We start from the raw sequence: 15,569 nt of genomic DNA, 5'->3' as shown, positions 1-15,569 counted from the left end.
TTGCTGGATCGTCGTATTGATTCCTTTGCAGACTGTAACCACCTATCTCACGGTTGTGAGACGTGGTTATGGCTGAAATTTTACCGCGATTTCGCTGGAAGCTGGAGCAATTTTTCAGATTAGCACCCGCTCCCGGCGAAATCCTGCGGTTGTCCTTATGATATAATATGATATAATTTTGCACCTGTAACATCATCAGCCGTGAGTTTCGCTGAATTTTTAAGCATTTTTTAGAAGATAACAGGTGCCAACAGATGCAAATAATGGCCTTAGTCGCCGCACTCTTTGCACTTTTTTCGCCGTTTTTTTTAATAGACTTAAAAATGTTCTACCTTAAAAATCTCTGTTATTTGCAAATTAATTTTTTGTTTTTGTCTTTATGAACAATACTTTTCATACATTACAACACAAAACTGTTCGAAAATACGGACATGACGTAAAATTTTGGTTTGTGCCCACTGCCGACGTCTAGAATAAAAAGGTCTATTAGAATGAGCCATGGCCATAATTCGGAATTTTCAAGAGTTTCACCACTCGGTTTTTGAGTATACACGATATTACAAAACATTAATAAAGATTTCAAAATGTTTCAAAGATCTTAAAATATTTTTAAGAATTTTGAACATTTCATAAAGGCGTGTTTATCAGACTTTAAATATTTTATTACAATTTCACAAATATTTTTAAACTTTTAAAAGATGTAAAAGGTTGCCAAGATTTTAAAAAGGTTACAGTTCACCAAATTTCAAAGATTTTGAAACATTTGGAAGATTTGAAAAGGTTTTCAAACATTTTAGAATATTTTTTTACTAATTATAGATTTCAAATAATTCAATGATTTCAACTAATAGGAAAGATTACGCAAACAAATATTTAAGAAAAATTTTCCAAAGAAACCACGTCCCGAGAATTTTTGTATGTGCACATTCGAATATTGTGTTACATTGTTTTTAATTCGTAACTAATTAATTATTCGAAATGTGCGGTAAATCCTGGCGAACATAACCTTTTTTCAAAATTTGGTTATACGTATATTTTGCGCATGTCTTCTGAGCCTCGAAGCCTTTGACCAATCAGAGCAAGATCTCGAGCGCGGGAGATTTGGAAACCGAATTAAAATCGCCTATATAGTACTTTTTTGCATTACACAAATGCCAAATGGGTTGCATTGGATGCTAGAGTTTATACAATTATATTCCCTATGGCCACATAGTAAACGTCCTTACTTACTTTGAATGTGATTGTGTGGTCAGGGCATTTAGGTGGTTCATAAACGTTCATAAGCGTTCATAAACGACGATTTATTTGCGACAAACAATTTAAAATATTCTTGCACTTTTAAGAGCATTGTCTCGTCTAATGGCTATTTGTTTAAAGAAGTCAACTGCAATAAACTGAGCCTACTCTGTAAACTACATTTGAATGGTTCTAAGAACCCGAGAACCCGGTGGAGATTTTAAATATGAACTCAAGTAATTTGATACATAATTTATTTATTTTCATGATACACTTTTTAAAGATTCGTTCCTTTGGGTTGTGTTCGTAACATTATTTGTTTTAATGTAGAAATAAGTAAACTAGGTATTTTAAATAAGGAACTAAAGAATTGTCAGTGTTAGTCATCATCCTCCTTGTAATTGAGCACTGGCCCTAATTTATGTTACAATACACTAAACTGAACTCAATTGAATATTTCAATTTTTTCAACTTTTTTTATACAACTTTAATTCCTTCCAATTCGATAAGGCTATTTTCCCGATTTAGACTCATAAGCTGCTATGATACGGTGAAAAAGTAGCTTCAAAATGAGCCCAAGAACATTTACATTATTTAATTATTTCGGAAGTTATTGAACATTTAAGAAAACATTGATATTTACACTTATTTTGTAATATCTACTTTAAAAATAGACGATTTGGCTTCATACTGCTCTCTAAATCCGAATTAATTTTAATTTTTAATTCAATTTCACCGATTGTAACTGAAATTTCACTAATTCAAATAGCTAGAAATGGGTCACTGATAATCAGTGAAACGTAACTTATCGATTCAGTAAAATAACCACTTTTGAGGGTTGGCAGTACTGCACTATGTCAAATTTATCAATTGGACTGTCATGTACAAACCCGTTAAGTAAGTACTTCCTATAAGAGTTACAGTATATTTCTCCCATAATTGATTTAGCAGACTTACAGCCCGAAAATTAATATATTTATTTCATTAAGGAATTCTTCCTACTACTTAAGTAAAAGTGTTACACGAGGAGTTACATTAACGCTTAACTCATATTTAGAGAGTGGGCTCATTTTATACAGAATTTGGGGAGAAAGCAACGCTTTAAAAATAATTTTTTTTAGCCCTGACATAGTTAAAATTAAGAGAATTTATCAGTCATCAAAAAAGGGGTGTACGAAAGATTTCCATACTCACTGTATATACGTAGGGCAGTCAAATATTAACCGTATTTTTGTATAACTTTTTATGGATTGAAAATGTTTAGTAAATACAAACTTATTATTTTTCTATATGAATTTCACTACAGTTAAGGACAGAATTTTAGAGAAAATTTCAGTGGATTTCCTGCAATTTTGCTTCAATAAGAGTGGTGGTATGAGGCCTAGCGTACTGCGGATAAGAGTGCCCCTCTATTTTGGACTTGTAGGCTGCCTTAATCTTATCCAAAAGCTTAGAATAGCATACAGTGGCCCAATTTTTGCAACTTTTGGACTTCCCCCTCGTCTCATGTGGCCACCCTGGCATTATCGTCGATCCCCTCCTACCCCCTAGGGTGCTACGTTGTTTTTTTTCTATTTCTTTTAAAACGAAAATAAAACAAAACAATGTGAGTGGTAGCAACCACGAATTTTCTTGCCTCGACTCGTTAACTGATTTAAAAAAACAAAAATACTTGGGGAACTTGGGGAAGGGGCACTCAGTTCGGTTCGCAGGGATCGAATTTAGGACTCCGCATGCTATTTCAAAAAAAGGAGTACGCTATGTGTTTTATTATTATTTTTTACACCTGAACATAAAACCACGTGGCTCGGGCACGTACCCCCTCTCCCCCCAGGTGCACCAGCGTGGCATTTCGTGCCCCCCCCCCCTAAAGCAACCACTTGGTTTATGGAAGGCCCTTTATGATCATAAAAAATCGTTGCGGCACACTTTTTTCACCACCCCCTCCCTCCTGACGCTCATTCTGGGCTGCCGCGCATAAGACTTGTTCTGCACGTTTTCACGCCTTTCTATCAACTTTTTGTATCACGCAAAGGCTTGAATTTTCATAATGTTGTACCACCAAACTGCTACTTCATCTTGCGCACAATATCACTGGGCTTTATGCGCTCTTTACAAAGAAATTGTATTATATTGCGTTGTGCAACAGAAACTGGGACTTCTTTCACACAGCATGCAAGCTCCTGAACGAAAGAGAAAAATGAAACCTAGGTAATACTAAGGAATTCTGAAAACACCCAATTCAGACTTATATTGGTCCTAAGTCGATACGGTCGCTTTTGTGACCGTTTTATATTATGTGGTTCAAAAATCACATTTGAGAAATTTCAACAGCCGTGATCACCAAATTGTTCTCCTAGGCGCAAAATAGGCGCAAAATAGGTGATTGTGTGCGAGTGTGAACTTTACAGCATAAGCCAGAGGCTTAAACCCCTTCAGATGTCGCTAGTATACAGTATAAAATATAATCCACAACACTAAATATGCAAACTTACAAACGCGTTAAGATATCAACACCAGTGCTTAAAGTTACATATGCCAGTGTCTAAATTACATCATCTTTAAACTGCGCCTGCATAGCTTTTTCACCAGTGCCTAAGGTAAGCCATCATCAAACTGCGCATGCGCGACAAATTCCAGTCATTTTTAGATCCGATGGAGTTTAAAATGTAAAATTTCTCCTATTTTTACTTCTTCGACTTTGGTCAGGAAATTATAAGTAAATTTATTTGACATTTTATGTGATTGTTTACATCTCAGTGAATATTGCATTTATCGCATTTTTATTACTCAGAAATATTATGCAAAAGTTTTAGGTATATGAAAAATGGCATAAAATAACAATATTTAGAGGCTCATTGTGAGCCTCAAATATATTTTTGAGACTATCGAGAATAAATTTAAAAAAATGAGTAAGTGTTTAATTTACATTGAGGAAAGAGTAAGAAAAGCTTATGAAAAATTACTTGCCATCTTACACCGTATTTGCTCTATTTTAAATCAAGAAATTCTTATTTGTGATTAGTTGGGCCACCCTAATATATACAGGGTATTCCAGACTCAAGTGTCTGAACTTATATAGCCGTATACAAATTTTTTTAAATAATTCGAAAACTAATTTTGCAAAAATCAGTTAAAGTTTTAGTTTCTGAGTTATACAATATTCAGACTGTATCAATTAGGTGCGGTATACATATTCGTGCGTATATGAGCGAGAGTCTAACGCTAATGTACCTTTATGAGGAATATTCAACTCCAATGTAACAAAGACGTTGAAAATGTTGACCTTGAACGCACTTTTCAAGGTCATTTGAAGGGCAGAGATTTTTTTTGGCGGAAAATGTTGTTTTCAACAAACAGCTGTAAACTTCAATTGACCTTCAAATTACTTTGGATCATTTTAAAAATCTTCGCCCAAAAAACCATACCTCTATGATGAATTTCGAGCCTCCCAATTTTTCAAGGTAAGTTTTTTCCAAAAACTGAATCAGATGTTGCATGAAAAAGACAAAAACACATTTTTTTCTCTAGCAAAATGTGTATCCGGAGATTTTTGGGATCGAGGAATTTATTTTTGTCATTTATTTTTATGTTTGAGTGCTGCCAAAGGGCGCTTCCGTACATTTTTTTATTTTATCGCCTTTTTTAGGGAAAATTGACGAAATTGTTGCGAAAATCGACGAATATTTGACTTTCTCATAATGAAATCACCAATTTCAAATAGCACAAAATGATCAGGATTGAAAATTAGTGGGATACTCATGCACGACCTATATCGATTGTATTCAATTTAAGACTAAAAATTCGATTTTTTCTTTTATTACTTTATTTGAAAAAATAGGTTTTGTTCATTTAGCTAGTAAACAAAGAAAAAATCAAATTTTTATTCTTAGATTGAATACACTCGGTATAGGTCGTGCATGGGTGCTTCCCTAATTTTCTACACTGAAATTTGTGATTGCGTTATGAGAAAGACAAGTATTCATCGATTTTCGCCCAATGTCGTCAATTTCCCCCAAAATAGGCGATAAAATCAAAAAAAATGTACGGAAGCGCCTTCTGGCGCCACTCAAAAATTGAAATAAATACCAAAAACCCCCGGATACACATTTGGCTAGAGAAGAAAATATGTTTTCTTCTTTTTCATACAACATCTGAGTCACATTTTGGAAAAAAAACTTACTTAAGTTTGATCATGCCAATCCAATGCAATCCAATAATGCTATTCTTACAGCCATAAAAACATTTTTGGAGTTAAAATGACCTTAGGGTGTCATTTAAGGTCATCCGGAATATATGATCTAGGTGCATATTTAAATGTAAAGTTTTCCGTTCTTTCGATTTCCGGTGTCAAAAAGGGGCGTTCCTATTTTTAAAAAAAAGTTGACTTTGAAACAACCATGAATTACAAATAATAAAAGTGTTTAATTAATATTTAAGTGAGACATGTGAACTGAGAAGTAAACGTCAATTTTTTTCTGTGCCAATAAAATTATGGAATGGCTGCTGAGGGACAAATACTATAAAACAGTAATAATATTCTGCGAAAACTTTAAATTGGCATTACTTACATTTACTTACAGCAATCAGAGCAAAAAGGTGAATCTGAACATAATTTTTGAAATAATAACAGACCGGCCCCGCAGGTCTATTATACTTTGGATTGATTTTTCCTTTCCAAAGAAATGCTTTGCGGTCTGTATGTTTATTACTGACAGTGTCGGCATTAATAATTTAAACAATAATTACTTATCAATAACTTAAGAATAATTACTCATTAATAAGTAACACATTATTTCTGAATGTAATAATTGATTTCCATTGTTTTTTTTACAGATCGATCCTAGACGAAATACGTATCAGGAATTGCCGATGGAATTGGTGCATCTCAGCTGGTGCATCTCAATCAACATTCTTGAAAAATCGTAATCTCTGGACCTTATCTCAAGACTGGCAATTCATCCGTCTACAATTAATTCTGAGTCATTATGATGATATAGGTGTATTCAAAAAATATCTTGAAGGAATATAACTTGCCCGATATTTAATTAATTAAGTCTTTAGTGAGTTTTTTTACTTTAGAAAATATTTTCTCTGGACTTCATCTCAAAATTTGGTTTGATCAACCGATAATAAATGTAGGGCAGCATCTAATTGAAAATATAACATCTAAAATAAAATGTGCGGAATGAGTGTTTTTATGTCTAACAGTATAATTTAAACTTGAACGAGACTTCAAACAAATACACTGAATCAACACTGAGACGACTGGGCTTTAGTTTCGACGTCATAACCATATAACTACGATTCATCCCCAGTTATAACCCTTTTGAGAAAATCAGGATTATTATTGACTTCATTCAACATCTCCTGAGCGATGGTCATGCGATGGATCTTTTGATCAAAATTAAGCAGTTTTGGAACAAATTTCGCTGACACACGTCTCATGCCCAAAACGTCCGAAAAGATAGCATGGCATGAGCCAACCGATATGCCATCATCTTCAGCAACTTCTCTGGTGGTAATTCGGTGATTTTTCAACACCATTTCTTCAACTGCTTGAACGTTTTCATCTGTTGTTGACGTGCTGGGACGTCTAGGGCGAGGTTCGTCTTCGACATCCTCTCGGCCTTCTTGGGACAGCTTGTACCACTTATACACATTTTTCTTACTCAGAGTAGACCCACCGTATGGAACCGTCAACATTTCAAGAGTTTTAGAGCACTGGATTCCATTTTTCACACAAAATTTAATGCAAACTCATTGCTCCATTTTTTTCGAAAGAAGAAAATCGCCGAGCACACCAAACCCTTCTAATCTTTTACGCCTATGCCAGAAAAACAACTCTAGCTATATAGTCAAAACTGTGAATATATGATCGTGACGAGTGTACCAACAAAATAAAAAAAAATTTTTAACTTGAATGTACGTAGCCCGCGAAAATTGAAAAGTCACCTTACTTTTTGAACACACCTCGTATTGATAAAATACCTTTTTTATATCGCAAATAAGCGTTAAACACAATTCACTCTTCGCCCACTGGTAGCGCAGAATATTATTACTATTTCATAGTATTTGTCCCTCAGCAGCTATTCCATAATGTTATTAGCACAGAAAAAGGTGGATGTTTACTTCTCAGTCCACATGTCTCATTTGAAGTTTCGAACGCAACCATGAACACTATGATAAACTTGATCCGAAGATGCACGGATATACAAGGTGTCTAAAAAGTCCCTGGACGGTTAGATATTTCCTCAGGTGAAATATTTTTCAAAAAAGTGAAGGTCATTCCTGAATTAATTTTCAACTAGGAATTCAATGGTGACCTTTATATTGACCTTGAAGTTGAGCTTCATGGTTTTTTGAAGGTCAACCTTGTTTTTTTTTTTAAATGGAAACTGTATTGATCTTCAAGGTTTTTTCAAGATTTTTTCCAAGCAGTTTACGTTTATGTTTAGCGTTACTCATGTACAACGACGTGGACGTAGTAAATTCTGTTCCCTTTGGGGTGCTTGATTAGCGTGAGTATCCTTGGCTTTAACCTTTCGGGGTGCTTGATTAGCGTGAGTCCCCTTGCCTCTCACGCTTTAGTGAAGATGTTCGAACTGAAAACCTTGAACTTCTTGACAAAAAGCTGTGAGATTGTAAAAATGAGTTACACCATTACGAATCATCTCCCTATCAATCAAAGTAGCCTGTTGAAAAATGCGATTCTGCAATTTATCTAAGCCTTGCGGTTGCGTTGAGTGTACTTTGCTCTTTCAATAACCCCAAAGAAAATAGTCCAGAGGCGTCAGATCAGGAGAACTAGCAGGCCACTCGATTTTACCCCTTCTTCCAATCCACCTTTGAGAGAACTGAGTATCCAAATATGCTTGAATCTCTCTATTGTAATGAGCCGCTGCTCCGTCCTGCTGGAACCAAATATTTTGGAAATGATCGCCTGTAATCTCCCTTATTCTTGGTACACTTTGGTTTCTGAGAAGCTCTTCATATGCACGGCTATTGAGATTACCATTGATGAAAAAAGGGCCTATCAATATATCATTCAAGATACCGGCTCAAACATTCAACTTTTGTGGATATTGTGTGTGACTCTCCAACATCCAATCAGGATTTGTGTCGGACCAATATCTACAATTTTTCCTGTTCACTTCACCTTTTAAAGTAAAAGTAAATTCATCTGAAAATACTGTATTGTACAAGAAAAGAGGATCTTTATAAATTCTTTCCATGATACTTTCACAAAATTCAACCCGACGATCAGGATCGTCTTCATTGAGCTCTTGTACCAGATGAACTTTGTAAGGATGGAAATTAATGCTTTTTAAAATATTTCGCACTGTCTCAGGAACAACGTCACGCTAATCACTAGCTCGACGTAAACTAAGGTGTGGGTTTTCAACAAATGCTTGGGCTATGTCTAACTGCATCTCCTCAGACCCTGCAGATTATGGCCGACCAGTTCTCTGAAGGTCCTTGGTAGATCCATGATTCATAAAGCGCCTTACAATTCTTTCAATGGTTGATTTTGAGACAGGATTTAATCCTTCTCCATTACGAAAAGTGCGATTAAAAAGCAAACGCATTTGATCATAAGATCGAACTCGATCTCCCGAACCACGCATCATTAATACAGATACCCTCTCTCGTTCCGAAAGTTTAGCTTGCGCCATAATAATCTTTTAGCGAAAGATAGTAAGTATGTACTCGTAATACGTAAATTAAATTTCGATTCGTAATATTCGAATGGAAAAACGGTATAGAACTTATGGTGTCGCCTTAGGTATTGACTTAGGTATCGAAAAACGATATGGGACTGTATAACTCTTCGGGGAGGAATAGAACTTTTAATGAAAAATTTCCGTATGATTTTACAATATTCAAAACGCTGTAACCAAGATCAATACAGAGCTCACCAACGAATTCCTCGTTAAAATTTACTTCAGAAATTACACTGACCTCTTGGAAAACTTTGTTAATTTCAAATAACCTCTAACTGACCTTAAACGTTACAATTGAGCTATGACTTGGGTACGTAGCTGAACGTAAAATTTTCCGCTCTATCGATTGCAGACGTAAAAAAGGGGGTTTCCATTTAAAAAACAAAGTTGACCTTCAAAAATCCATGAAGGTCAACTTCAAGGTCAAAATGAAGGTCACCATTGATTTTATCGTTGAAATTAACTTCAGGAATTATACTGACCTCTTGGAACACTTTGTTAATTTCAAATAACCAAACTGAAAATTAGTGAGTGTCTACACAGTCGCCAAACGTAGACGGGGATATACATGGCGGTAAATTTGAAAGTATATATACTAAACATTGTCTGAAAATATTGAAAATCGTATCATTTCTGCTCGCTTTATTCAGTCGTTGAGGACTAAAGTAGGCCTGTCCAGAAAGGAGAGTTCGACTCAAACGCCACATGTCTTAGCCACGAGAATCGTCATAAGGACACGAAAAGCGATATTGGAACTTAACCCCACCACCAATCTCCACTCGCTGCCGGAAAGGCTTCGTGGTTGTTCGTGGTGCGTGCCACGTGACGCAGATTGCAGAGTTCAATACCGCAGATAAGTTTTGAAGTAGGTGCTTTAGGTTTAGGGCTACTAATTTGAAATTCAATATTTTAATAAATGAAAGAGAAATGTTTACTAATATCCTGAGCTTGAAATATTAAATCTTTTTTCGACAGGAATATGATTTTATCAATATTGCAACAACTTCAAAATATAAATAGTTGATATATTATTACATTTTACTTTGCAATAATAAATGAAGGCAATATATAAGCGCCATAACTTTTAATAGGTGTGTTGCAAGATCCTGATTTCACATAATTTTGACAATTTCTTTGTAAAGCATAAGCTAATGTTATAGAAATGTTGAAATCATTGCCCTTCAATGTTTATAAAAGTTTATACATTGAATGTGAATTTATTACAATACAAATAATATAGTGTAGAAAACGTAATTGCCTCTTTTATTTCTTATTATAGGAGAATTAAATAGTTCAATCAAAAAAGCCTTAAAATTCTCTATTTAAAAAAATTGTAAAGTTGAAAATTTCGCTGAGTAATCTCTCACAATAACGAGTTATTCAATTAATATGTTTCACGTTAAATTATACATTCTTTTACTGCTAATACATTAATTAATTAAATTCCCAATTACTTCATTTTATTTTAAATTCAGTCGCCCTGAGACACCTTCCGAGATACTATGTCTCTACAGCACTGGATACCTCCCATCCATTTTAGAAACCGACCACCGCCGAAGCTGAGTAGAGAGACTGGTCATAGAAATCAAACATTTGTGGATTGAGTCGAACTCCCCTCTCTGGACAGGCCTGGGCTAAAGCAAGCTTCATTACCTTCTTCTTTAATGCACAAATCTTGCTGTCTCAGGTTTAACCATAATTGTGTTCTGTTTTAAAATTAAAGACCCTTAATGGCTCTTTTTAAGACATAATTATTATAATTTTAGACATCAGCTTAATTTGAGGCGGCCAGGATAATTTTTTTGTCAAAATTACACATTTCTTAAGAGCTGTGATGTTATAAAAGACGTAATTATGGATGATAGATGAATTAACACTTGAAAAGTTAAATATAAAGACTTATTAGAGCAGTGAAACATAAATAAGCTGTTTTAAATTCTTTAAAAAAACATTACATTTTTCTGAATGTTTTAAATTATTAAATAAAACTGTTATCAATTTTGTTATGTGCATCAGCAGAAATGTTACAATTTTCAATATTTTCACAAAATGTTTAGTATGTATACTTTCAAATTTACCGCCATGTATATCCCCTTCTGCGCCTGGCGACTGTGTCATTTCGCGACGCGTCATTTCCTCGAAGTCTGCAAATAAAATCGAGATCCGTAATTAAAATCAACCATGTTTTAGTAATCAGTCTGAAAATCCCACTTCGTTCGCAGATAATGATTATTTTTAATTAAATTATACTCTTGTGAATACAATTTTTTCTCGTTAATTTACTCACCTGGACAAAACCAAACAATCATAAGTTAGATGCCAATTAATAATTCAATGATTTCGACAATTTCCGCAGCCCACTCGAATTTAAGTAAAATAAACTCTTTGACAGATAAGAAATATATTTATTGTATCACTTTGCAACACGACGTAAGAGAAACGCACAGATCTATACCGCACCCTCGGCGGTGTAATCGGATAATGACCCGGTTCTTTTCCAGCCGAGGTAAATTTTTCTTATAAGGTTTAATGAAAAAGTGTTTTTTCTAATATTGCAGGCAAAAATACAAAAATATATATCAAATGGTTAGAACATCATTTTTTATAGCGACTGATAATTGCCCTGTGATTATACTTAAAATTACAAACTTTTGACTCAAAACTAAAATGCATTCAGAAATATTTTCTTCGTCTACTGATTATCTAGAAATTGAGCCTATTTACAAAGCTGCAATTTTTAGTACAGTATCAGAAACTACTACGCTTTGCAACCAATCAGGAGCGTTTGTCATAAATATAACGTTTCTAAATGGTTTACGAGCGTAGCAATTTCTGAAACCGTATCAAAAACTGCTGCGGTGTAAATAGGCTCATTGTCAGAAAGCTTTCAAATCGGCATCTAGCAGAAACACACATACCAGCGACAGAGAAGCTTTTAAATATAAATAATACTTATGTCAAATAAAGGACTGCATATACTAACCACAGTAATGCAAAATTCTCACCGCACTTTCCTTAATGAAGCATTTGGATTTATCTGCGTTTTCGGCGAGCACATAAGCCATGTTGTCCTGAAAATTAAAGTAATCTTCGTTCTGATTCTCGTAATTTTCGAGGTGATTCTCCTCGATTCCCGCAAGGTAGCCAACTCCCGTATCTTCGTCAAAAGTACCTTCAAATGTCGAGAAGGTGTCGAATTTACGGACGCTAATGTGTCGCGCTTTCCTTTTACTTTTCTCCCTTTGTTGTACTTCCTTGGGATTTAGGGGTGTCTTACTCGATAATTCCTCGTCTACTGTGACAGCGAATACGGTATCACCAGAGGTATCCTTAGAGGAATCGAAGTGGCGTCGCTGAAAAATGGCGCGTTTCTCTTCCAAGAGCGACTTCCGGCGCGGCTCTAGCGGCGGCGACTTGGGAGAAGAGACGGTGGACTCTGATTCTGACTTAACCGTGAGTTTTGGCTTCTTTGAAGACTCATGGATAGAAAAGGACCCTGACGATTTCGATATTGTGCAGGGAAGCGTTGAGATAGAGCTTTGAATCAGGCTTTCTTGAATTTCTGGTACCGTCTGAAGGGGCTTTTCCGGATTTGAAGGGTCTACGCAAAAATGAGATCCATGGTACAGCGATAAACATAAACTAAATTTTGCAGATATTTATATACCGTTTGATTCACTTAAGGTTTGACTACTTGTATTTGTGGGAGATTTACTATTGTTCCACAATATTTTTCACATTGTTTACGTTTGAGACATAGCGCAGTATCCAAAGGCGAGCAGCACAGATCAGCAAAAGGACCGAATTAAATAAATATATTTTATTTAAAACCACCATGTTATGAGCCTATTACGCCCCCAGAAAAGTAAGGGTTAAGATAGCCCTTCACGATGCCGCCCAGCTAACGGCAGTCGCAGTCGCAAGCCACCGCACAGTCAGTTAATTAGTTCCACAAATGGCCACTGAATAACGCTGAATGCATTTCACCTCGAAACGAATTACAGTAAAACTCTTCTATAGCGCCGATTTTGGGGCTGAGAGTGGGTGGGAACTAACTCATTATAGTCCGCTTCGCTTTTGTTTGTTCACGCCTGAGTGACAATCACAGATCCCGCGCACCTCATCTTACACCTACCTGCGGCGCGGCGTGAATTCCGAGAATTGACGCCGGGATTGATGGGATTGTCATCAATGGAATGTTCTCAATTATCAGCAATTACGTCATAAAGTGCTATATGTTCGCATACTCAAAATTAAATATTAGCAAGCCTTCGAGGAATTTATCAGACGGAGAAAATAGAAGGATTTTCGGTCAGTGTTCATCATTATAAAAAAACTTTTACTTTATACGACGATCTGGCGACTCGCATCATTTCGGAAAACTGTTTTCGGACACTCACTTTTCAGGGGACTAAGCCACATGGTGGTTTAGAATGAAATATATTACATCACTCGTGGAGTTACACACGTCTTTACGCGGGGAATTCAATGTTTACAGGATGACGAGAAAAAACCATGGCCTTCGACCATGGTTTTTCTACTCGTCCTGCGAACATTGACTTCCCCGCGGTAAAGACGTGCCTAACCCTACTTGTGATGTAATATACTATGATTACTCAGGGATGGTGAGCAAAATGAAAGTTTTTAATTTCAATTTTTTTTTTACTGGAGGACCAGAAGTATAGCTTGTTCGTTCTGTGTTGTCACTTTAAAAATTAAGGATTATTACAGGGAGATCTATTTGCCCAAGCGGCAAAATCACATATTTTAACCAGTATCGAAAAAACGGCTTAATAAAATTTTGAAGCCATAAAGTTGATTATTGTTTATTTTTTTCTCTTATAAAACTAATCGGAAATAAGGATCCGGATGCAATAAGAGAATATTTTCATGAAATTCAGAAAGTTACAGAACGCTTCTGTTTGACCAACATGGAGCGACCGCGGCAAGAGCTGTCACTGCTTATGACACGAGCGGTTAGTGTGAAAATACAAAATTTTGGATTAGCAAGAGCCATAGTTTTCAACGCACTCACCGCTCGATAACCCACACGAGCCGCTTGTGCTAATGGCAACAGCAGCGCAAGCTTGGTAAATGTTGCTTTTAGCCCGGCCAGTTCTTGGGATTGACAACAATCTCCCGTGTTAATTTTTAATAACGCATGATGTCAAATAGCTCTAATATTGAGTCACAACCGCGCTTGTTGCTCGAATCTTTCACCGCATTATCAAATGCCGAAAGTACTAAGGGAAAATGTGACGTGATCAAAAATACTATGCGGATTTGATAATTTAAGTAATATTTTTAGACAATTCCTACATGGTAAAACAATCGTTCAAAAAACGATAAATAATTGCCCTGCGATTATACTTAAAACTACAAACTTTTCATTCAAAACTAAAATGCATGCAGAAATATTTTCTTTGTCTACTGGTTATCTAGAAATTGAGCCCGTTTACACAGCTGTAAATGGCTTTCTCATTGAATAATAACATTGAGAAATAGATGTTTTAACATGTAATCGGAAATGCAGAAAACATAAATTTATTAAACTTTTTAGAACTCTAAGAGACTTTTCGAATTAAATTTTTTAATTTTAGTTGTTCGTATTAAAATTCAACTTTTAATGACTTTTTTAGTGAACGCAAAAAGTCTTCTCAGATAATTTTAATTTTCGCAATACAATTTGAAGAAAATATTTCTGAACGGAACTTTAAAATTAGAATTGGACTTTTTACGGCTGGGGATATAAAATTTAAAGTCATGAAAGTAAATGAAGGTAAAGTACGGTTTGAACTTGAAAAACTTTGTTTCTTCATGGGCGAAACTAGCATTTCTGATCATCCTTTACATTTGTCAAATGTACTATCAATACATAAACACAGTTACTCTCCACATAAGTATTAACTTTATCAATCCCAGTCGCTTATTTATCATTGTTTTAACGATAGAAAAAACGTCAAAATATATTTGGGGTTAAATATGATTTAAAATTATAGAACCCGATGTTACAAGTAATTACGACATGCATACCACCTTGATCAAAAAGTTCCCGGAATCATCACCGTGTGGCGCCCTCTGCTGTCCGATTCACATTTTTTCGTTTCTGTAGATTGTCACACCTTTTAACAATATTCCCTGCGAATTTCAGCTGTCTAGCTTGACATTTGTAAATGTAACGCAATTTTGAGTGCATCTGTGTTTTTGCGAATTTCGATTTTTGCAGTGCACCATGACAATGCACCGTCGCACAATGCCATAATTATCCGTGAGTTTCTCACCAAAAACTCAACTAATACAATTCCGCAGCCATCAAATTCGCCAGATTTAGCTCCCTGTGACTTTTTTTTGTTCGATCGAATGAAAAAAACCACTACGCGGAACGCGTTTTAGCAGCCGATCGGAGATAATACAAAAATCGAAAACGGCACTGATGGGCATACCGAAAATTGAGTATCAAAAATGTTTATTCATATCGATCAGCTGATTCCACCCATAACGCAGTTGGTATACAGTGTGTCCCATATTTATAGGGCCACCCCATTTTTTAAGGATAATTTTTTTCTATTGAAACAAAATGCACCAAATATTTTGAGTGGATAAATGAGT

At 35.4% G+C, this 15,569-nt stretch overlaps 1 protein-coding gene across 1 annotated transcript in view; it reads right to left on the bottom strand.

Moving 5' to 3' along the window:
* The window catches only part of LOC117182623, a 235,821-nt gene that overhangs the window by 199,310 nt on the left and 20,942 nt on the right, over positions 1–15,569 (bottom strand). Inside the window, exon 2 of the mRNA XM_033375723.1 lies at positions 11,966–12,561. Coding sequence (XP_033231614.1) covers positions 11,966–12,561 — 596 coding nt within the window. The remainder of the gene's footprint in view (positions 1–11,965; positions 12,562–15,569) is intronic.

The sequence above is a fragment of the Belonocnema kinseyi genome, chromosome 2, assembly GCF_010883055.1.
Source record: "Belonocnema kinseyi isolate 2016_QV_RU_SX_M_011 chromosome 2, B_treatae_v1, whole genome shotgun sequence".
NCBI lineage: Eukaryota > Metazoa > Arthropoda > Insecta > Hymenoptera > Cynipidae > Belonocnema > Belonocnema kinseyi.
This window is presented reverse-complemented; position numbering and strand designations above follow the sequence as displayed.